At 44.2% G+C, this 9,078-nt stretch overlaps 1 protein-coding gene across 2 annotated transcripts in view; it reads left to right on the top strand.

Annotated features, from left to right (window-relative positions):
* The window catches only part of FGD5 (FYVE, RhoGEF and PH domain containing 5), a 110,961-nt gene that overhangs the window by 81,338 nt on the left and 20,545 nt on the right, over positions 1–9,078 (top strand). For both annotated transcript variants that reach the window (XM_015560400.1, XM_006758316.2), the window contains exons 11-12: positions 5,498–5,569; positions 6,945–7,013. In XM_015560400.1, coding sequence (XP_015415886.1) covers positions 5,498–5,569; positions 6,945–7,013 — 141 coding nt within the window. The remainder of the gene's footprint in view (positions 1–5,497; positions 5,570–6,944; positions 7,014–9,078) is intronic.

Raw genomic sequence — 9,078 nt, 5'->3', positions numbered from 1 at the left:
CAAGGGACCCCACCAGTGCATGAATCTGTGCACCGGCCTCTAGTATGCATATAAGATCTTTGGTTAATCTCTTCCTGCCCTTCCCCCTTCCCTCTGAGATTCATCAGTCTGTTCCATGTTTCCATGCCTGTGTGTTGAGTGTCTGCCCCCTGGTGATCAGTGCGCGCCACAGCTACCGGTCGAATGGTCACTTAGGCTTTTATATCTATAGATGGTATGAGATTTGGGTAAAATTCATGCTTTTACATGTAAGTATCTAATTGTTCCAGCACTATTTTTTTAAAAGACTGTCCTTGAACTCAAACCTGCCTTAACCCACCAGGCCAGACTTCCTTGTGCACATTATAACCACAACCTCACACATATTCTTGTACCAGCATGCATTTGTATGCCAACATGCTCTTCACATGATACACATAAGCTCACGTAGGGAACATTTTTTTCTGATTTCTACATTTGGGTCTTTCTTTTTTTATTACCTCAGCCATGAGGCGTGTCATTCAGTGTACGCATGGGGCTTGGGGTTGGCACGAATGCCCAACTCCAGCGTTAGACAGCATTTACAGCAATGACGGCTCCTTCAGGGACTGATCAGAGGTTTAATCAGAGGATGAATGCACCTGGCCTCTAGCTGCAGTTACTCAGATCAAGCCTCAGGAGGTTCCCTAGAAGAAAACTCTGGCTAACAAGGTCAGGCTTTTGAGACTTGAAATCAAATTGTCCATTGATTGCCTCCCACATACACCCCGACTTGGGCTGAGGATCTACCCTGCAACCCAGCTACATGATCTCGACTGAGAATCAAACCTGTGACTCTTTGATGTGTGGGCTGACGTTCTAACCACCATGCCATGCCTGCCAGAGCTCACCTTCATTTTTTTAATATACTTCATTTTTTACAAATCTTTTATTGAGGTAAAATATAGGGTGTTCCAAAAAATGTATACACACACTTTGAATAATTATAAAGGCAGTGTTTATTAAAATACATTTCATTTTCAAAATTGAGCTATCAGCTGTTAAAGTGTGTATACATTTTTTGGGACACCCTGTATACATAACAAAAATGTTGCTATCCTAACAATTTTTAACCACATAGTTCAATGGCATTAAGAACATTCACATCATTGTGCAGCCATCATCACCATCCATCTCCAGAATGTTTTCCCCCTTCTCCAAGTAAAACCCCATACATATTAAGCACTAACATCCCATTTCCCCTCCCCTCCCCCCAGTACTGGAAACACCATTCTACTTTCTGAATAGTCTTTACATTTTAGAAAATATTTAAATTTAGCAGAAAATTTGAGAAGATAGTACATAGAGTTCCCATGTATTCCACACACAATTTCTCTATTATTAATATATTAATATGGTACATTTGTTATATTAAAGAACCAATAGTGATAACATGTTATTAATTAAGGACCATAGTTCATTCAGATTTCCTTAGTTTTTGCCTAATGTCTTGTTCCAAGTTCCCATCCAGCTTATCATTTAGTCATCTTGTCTCGTTAGTCTTCTCTTAACAGTTTCACGGACTTTCCTTACTTTTTAAAAAATATATTTTATTGATTTCTAAGAGGAAGGGAGAGGGAGAGAGAGATAGAAACATCAACAATGCAAGACAATCATTGATTGGCTGCCTCCTGCACACCCCCAACTGGGGATCGAGCCTACAACCTGGGCATATTTTCTTGACCAGAATCGAACCCGGGACCCTTCAGTCCACAGGCCAACGGTCTATCACTGAGCAAACTGGCTGAGCTGACTTTCCTTACTTTTGATGACCATGACAAATGTGGGAACTCCTAGTCATGTATATTGTAGGATATCCCTCTTTTGGAATTTGTTTTTCTCATGATTAGACTGGGTTTGTGATTTGGGGGCGGGGCGGAGAATAAAAAATGGAAATAAAGTACCACTTTCATCAAATCCCTATGAAGGGTACATGCTAAGCAACATGATTTATGACTTGATGTTGACATCGATCGCCTGGCTGAGGTAGTGTTTGCCAGGCTTCTCCACAGTAAAGTTATACACACACACTCACCACCGTGTCCATACTCTTTGGAAGAAAGTCACAATGAACAACCCACATTTAAGGAATGGGAGTTATGCTCCCTCTCCTTAAGGGCAGAGTAGAGTATCTACCTAAACTGTGGGATTCTTCTGCTTGAGAGAATTGTCTCATCTCCTTCATTTGTTAATGTCTTCATTATAAGTAAATAAATCATTTATAGCAGTTAGGACTCATGGGTATTTGCTTCATATTTTGGGTTATAATCTCATACTGCTTTATTTATTTTACTTACCAAATTGTTCCAGTTGTTGGCTATTTGGAGCCCTTTCAGTTGGTTCCTGTACCCCTTTCACGTACCCCCATGCATAGGTGTTTGAGTACTTTTTCTTTTTTTTAGCACTTTCTTACTTTCTGGCACTACAAGATACTCCAGGATCATCTATTATATTTTCTGCCCTAGTCTTAGAATCATCCATTTCTCCAAGGCACTCTGGTTTCTTTAATGGTATTAGAAACCAAGATCTGGGCACTAGGTATGCTCATTGCTACTGGAATATTGTTTTATTTAGGTCATCTTAGCTGACAGAGCAAAGAAATATATGTTTATGTATAGTTGACGCTTGAACAACACAGGGGTTAGGGGCACCAACCTCTCATGCAGTTAAAGTTCTGAGTATAATTACAATCGGCTTTCTGCATACACAGATTCCCAACTGCACATTGACTCTTGAACAACATGGGTTTGAACTGCATGGTTCACTGGAAAGAATTCCATATAACCATCTACATTAAGCTAAACAGAAGTTCTTACTGATGTCTCCAATTCTAATCGTTACTGCATCAGTGGATCATTCCCTTGTTTATCTGTAAATTTCCACACAAAAGTGAGAAACCTAGTTCCCATCATTCATCATCCATTTACTTAATTGGTCAGTTTACCAATTCTTGAAAGATATTTTTTCTTGGGTATAGAAATCTGAATGGACCATTTTTTCTTTCAATACTTTTAAAATGCCACTCCACTGTCCTATGGCCTGCATAGTTTCTGATATGAAATCTACTGTAATGGTGATATTTCTCTTTCTTATGTAATGTGTTTCTTTAATCTAGCCTTCAAAATCTTCTCTTTAAATTTGACTTTTAGAAGTTTGACTATGATGTCTAAGTATGTGTGATTTTAGGAGCTTGGGTGCTTCCTAGATCAGTGATTTGTTGTAATTCACTAATACCATTTTTTAAAATTAGTTAACCTTTCACTTACCGTTGACATACAATATTACGTTTCAGGTGGTCATTCATTACTTTTGGAAATTTCTCTTGGTTGCTCTTTCTTTTTATTTCCCCCCAGCACTTTTCTTTTTTTTTTCTCTTTGTGTTTCAGTTTGGTTAATCTCTGCTTACCTAACTCCAAGTTCATTGATTTAATTTCCTCATATATGTAGTTTGTTGCTAAACCCACCAAAGGAATTCTTCATATGTGACGCCATAATTTTCATTTTTAATATTTCCACTTGACTATTGTATAGTTTCCATTTCTGCTGAAATTCTCCATCTGTTCATGCAAGCTGTCCTTCTTTTCCACTAGCTCCTTGAACATATTAATCATACTTACTCTGAAGTCCTTGTCTGATGATTCCAACATCAATGCCACCTCTCATGATTTTATTGAATGCTTTATCTCTTGAATATTAATTGGGGTTCTTTCTGGCTTTTTGTAGTGTTTGGTTGAATACCAAACATTATGTGTAGAAGAACTGTAGAGACTGAGGGAAATATCTATCCCCAGAAGCGAGTGTGCCTATTATCATTATTATTATTATTATTATTATTATTATTATTATTATTTTGTCATGCTGTTATGGGGGCAGTAGGAGTTGGGTCAATCCAGTAAATGAATTGGGTTTGGGTTTTTTGTCATCATTGTGACCTTCAGCACCCCACAGATTTCATGCTCCTCTAGAAGGGTACTGTTGTTACCTGAAGTGCCAGAGAGTTTTTCTTATATTCCTGCTGTCTTGTCAGCTTCAGCAGCTCCTGTGGCACAGTAGGGACCTCTCCCATGCTCTGGCCCCTTCTTGAGGTAGACTACTGTTTCCTGTTACTCAGTGTTAGGCTCATAAACCATGGCTCTCCAGGACAAGCCTCAGTCTTAAGCAGGCCCTGGGAGCCGGACTCTCAGCATCCCTGCCCCTCCCCTGCATGGCAGCCGTGTACCTGCGGCAGGTCTTGGAGGTTCCTGCCTTGTACTGTTGTGCCATCCTGGACCCAAGGAGTTACGCCCCCCTCTTCTTGGGACAGACAGCATTTGTTTTACCACCAAAGGCAGGGAGCCGGCTCTTCCTGGCCCCCTGGCCTCCCCCAGTCTTCCTGTGAGCATCTGGTGGAAACTTCTGGAAAAGAGCTTGCAGATGTTTCTCATGCCTGGCCCTCCATGTTATTCTGAACTGCCCCACCAGCCCACACTTGACCTTTAAGAAACCATTAACATTTTAGCTGCTTTCTATTGTGTGCCAACCACCTCTCCTCTCCTGTGTGTCCCAAAGGCATGACGGTCAGTATCTCTATGGAGGGGCTTGTCAGTCTTTGGAATTTCATTCATTTGGTTGCCTTGTGACCTCAGCTCTCCAGGAAGCCTAAGAAGAGTTACGATTTTGTCGATTGTCTGTTTTTTTTCCTCACTGTTATGGTGGGGCATTGTTTTCTTGCAGCCTTCTACATCATCGGTGGAAATGGAACAACTATCAAACATTTCTAATGTGTAGAATTTTATGCCCAAAACTATGAACAGTGTCAAGGCCTTTTCAGGGCAATTTCTCTGCACACAACTTTTACCTCATTAGTTGACTTTAGAACCTGGCCCTGTGTGAGGCTCAAGGGGCGCCTGCTTGTTGTTTCTGGTAGTATGGGGTGCTGTGCAGAGGGAAAAAGGTGTGTCCCTTTATATATTGTGGTTGACCCAGTGGGGGGCTGATAGGAGTTCTCAGGCAGGCACACTGACTTTTCTTCTAGGAGCACAGACCCATTTTCTCCCCAAGGGGTGAGGCCACACCCTGGTCTGTAATCCCAGAGAGACAGACTGCCTTGGGCATTGTCATCTCAGGGTTACTGAAGTCTGGATGCTCCAGGCCTAATGGGAGACACAGGCTTAGAGTAGGTGCAGTGGCCCAAAGACAACCTGACATGTCGGATGGCAAAGCAAGGCCAAGAGACCATCGCCATGGTGTGCAGAAAGGTGGCAGTGTCGGAGCCCAGGCCCAGAAGGACTGGCCTGATTATGGGCAGTCCACACACAGCATCCTGCAGATCCAGGCTCAGGTCGCAGTCCTGACCCTGACGGGAGGTCAGGTTTGGGGCAAGGTCCTTCTGGGCTCCACTTTCCTCCTCTAAAGCAGAAGCAATACCACCCCTTACAGAGGAGATAAGACTCCTTGAAGGGGTCCTGACCATCTCTCCCTCACCCCGTCCCACCCACAGGAAAACCTGCAGAAGCTTGTCCACATTGAGCACAGCGTTCGTGGCCAAGGGGATCTCCTCCAGCCAGGAAGGGTGAGTGCCACCGCCACCATGGGCAGGGGCAGAGGGCGTGCTGGCAGCAGGCAGGCGAGGCTCTGATAAGCCCCATTGTTCAGCTGGGCTGGCCCCAGACAGGCCTGGCTGCAGGTGCTGTTTACCCGAGGAGGAGGGAGGGCAGGGCTGGGCTCACAGGGCCCATGTACTGCCTCCCCTGGGGTTTTCCACTCTCAGGGCCTTTAAAGAAACAGTGCCGTTTGGGTTCAGTGTTACCTGTGGTTCTCCTCACCTCCAAGAAGAAGCGATACCAAGTATTTTCAGTTTAGTCCAGCATTGCTGAGAAATCAGGAAAACAATCTCTCAAGAGCCCCAACATAGCATTTTAAAAAAACATTTTTCAGGAGACAAATTTATCCACTTCTTAAAATTTTTTATTTTTATTAATTTCAGAAAAGAAGAGAGAGGGAGAGAGAGGTAGAAACATCAGTGAGAGAACATTATTGATCAGCTGCCTGCTACATACCCCCTGCTGAGGATGGAGCCTGCAACCCAGGCATGTATCCTGACAGGGAATTGAACCGTGACCTCCTGGTTCGTATGTCGACGCTCAACCACTGAGCCACACCAGCTGAACAATTTATCCACTTTTAAGCTTCCAATGGAAAACATAAGACTCAGCTCAAAAATAGTAAAAAATGTGTTCATTACTTATTACAGTTGATGAAGGACAAGAGACAAAGAAATGAGATATTGTGCTCAGATTTTACTCAAAATTAGCAGGGCTCTCACTGGTCTGAGATTCTATAAAATCACACTTAACATTTTGGCCTGGGTCATCAATAAATATTTATTAAGCATCTATTTGTATGCTCCAGCATTTCAAGGGGGATACACTAAATGTCCATGCAGCTATTTCAGCAAACCTTCAAAGGCTTTGTTCTGGATGGACTTGTGGCGGCAAACCAGGGTGAGAGTCACTGTTTGGACCATTCTGGGGCTTGGTGTGATTCAAGGTGGAACGCTCCTGAAAGGCCAAGAGGTCTGTCTCCAGAGCTGCCATAGCATACACAGAGCATCTCACTCTTCTAAAAACTTGTTTTTAATTTTATTGATTTTAGAGAGAGAGGGAAGCATTGACTTGTTGTTCCACTTATGTATGCATTCATTAGTTGATTCTTGTATGTGCCCTGACCGGGGATCGGACCCACAGCCTTAGTGTATCAGGACGACGCTCGAACCAACTCAGCTACTCGGCCAGGGCCCAGAGCGTCTCTCGTATCCCCCCAGGAGCTGCTCTCTGGTCTTCCAGGAAGCATCATAATTTAAGTTTACCACTCAAGGGCCTTCCACCCTTCTCTAGGGCAGTCAAGGGCATCAGCCTGACCACTGGTGTCTGCTTCTCTCCTCACAGGAGTTTCTGAAGGAAGGGACACTGATGAAAGTAACAGGGAAAAACAGACGCCCCCGGCACCTGTTCCTGGTAAGCACCTGGCCCCCCAGCCAAGCCCTGGGACTGTCAAATTCTGTGGAATTTCTAGGACCAGTATTCAAGGACAACTGGAAGGCAGGGGAGGAGACTAGAACAGAGCAGAATCTGTAGGATGAGGATCATTCTGTGTGCTGAGCTTCCCAGAAAGCTGAGAGTTTACCCTTGGAAACCACCACCCAGCCCTCCCTTATTTCTTTCCTCCTCTCTCTTTCTTTCTTTCTTTCTTTCTTTCTTTCCTTCCTTCCTTCCTTCCTTCCTTCCTTCCTTCCTTCCTTCCTTCCTTCCTTCCTTCCTTCCTTCCTTCCTTCCTTCCTTCCTTCCTTCCTTCCTTCCTTCCTTCCTTCCTTCCTTCCTTCCTTCCTTCCTTCCTGCCTTCTTTCTTTCTTTCTTTCTTTCTTTCTTCCCTTTCGTTTCCTTTCCTTTCGTTTCCTTTCGTTTCCTTTCCTTTCCTTTCCTTTCCTTTCCTTTCCTTCCCTTCCTTCCCTTCCTTCTTTCCTTCCTTCCTTCCTTCCTTCCTTCCTTCCTTCCTTCCTTCCTTCCTTCCTTCCTTCCTTCCTTCCTTCCTTCCTTCCTTCCTTCCTTCCTTCCTTCCTTCCTTCCTTCCTTCCTTCCTTCTCTCTCTCTTTTTTCTTTCTTCCATCCCTCATTATTTCAGTGATTTTGATGGAATGGTGCCATAAGTTAAACATTCTAAAACCAGGAATAAATGTCCAACTGCTTTATCTAATGCATGAGAAAACAGATCCAGAAAAGAGAGTTGACTTGGCCAGATCTCTCAGCAAGTTGGTGGCAGAGCCCCAGGGGAACCAGGGCTGCACCCCGAGTCCAGCACTTTCTCCACTGTGCACATGACAGAGTATAATGTAACATTTTTGGTGATTTATAGCTACAGTCTGGAATACCAGGGAATGTCCAGGCCTATGATGTAGTCACATCAACCTCTGTGGCTGCTAGGCTACAAGCAGCTCTTTGTGCCTCCAACCAGCTATCTCGTACTCCTCATGAGAACCCCTCACTCTGGCTGGTTTGTGCTGTGGTGCAAGGGAGAAATTTGGCCACAGCCAAGAGATTAGAACCCCAGCAGGAACTTCGAAAGGTATCTTTGAAAGTGGATAATTCAGAGTGGATAGTTCAGAGTGGATAACTCATTGGATAGTTTGAGTTCTCAAAAGGATCGCAAAGTCCCCACAGATGCTTGAGTTCCTTTCTCCAGGTAGTTTTTTGAACTCTGCATATACCTCTGGTGACAGGGAGCTCACTGCCTATTATGACATTCATTAATTCTGCAACTCCTTCTCCATCTCCTTCTGTGGGCCAAGATTTGTGAGGGTATATAGACACGGCCTCTGCCCTGTTGTGGATCTTGGAGTCCAGTGAGCAAAGTCATCCCTTGTTCCATGTTAGAGTCTCAATATTTGAAAACATTTTTTATTGAGCAGGAGTTCATACCCTTGAATTTTGGAGATCTGTGTGGCAGTGAGGGAGACTGAGCTGGTTAGATATTGATCTGACACTTAGCTCCTCTGTAACCCTTAGATCACAGACATGTCTGAGCCTCGATTTCCCACAGGGAAAGTGGAAATAGCGGGCAGTTTGGGGAATTAAATGAGGCCCATAGAGGCAGCTTGTTTGATAAGAATTTCCACCCTTCCCTCTGACAGTTATCCCATGGGACACAGGGCCTCCCTCTGTCCAGAGCTATAGAGTCATCAGCTCCCTCTGCCCAGCACAGCTCACAACTGGATGAAAAAGGGAGACATCCAGGATGGTGATGAGGAGCACTGGCTTTGGAGTCAGACAGACTGGATTCTCATGCCAGCTCTGACTTACTGGCTGTGCAACCCATGGCAGATCCTGCTACTTCTCTGAGCTTCAGTGTCCTTCTCTCGACAAGGAGGGAAATAGTCCCTCCTGTAAATGAAGGAAGTGCATGAAGCTAGAGTGGAGGGAGCTCCGTCTTGATTACCATCTAGCCAGCTCCTCTGGCTATGTCCCTTTCACAGGCACTACAAATGCCAGGCACAGACATAGTGTCCTTCCTCGCTCCTTTCCTTCC

This window comes from Myotis davidii, unplaced genomic scaffold (assembly GCF_000327345.1).
Source record: "Myotis davidii unplaced genomic scaffold, ASM32734v1 scaffold73, whole genome shotgun sequence".
NCBI lineage: Eukaryota > Metazoa > Chordata > Mammalia > Chiroptera > Vespertilionidae > Myotis > Myotis davidii.
Note: the sequence above shows the minus strand (reverse complement) of the source record. Positions and strands in the feature narration are given on the sequence as shown.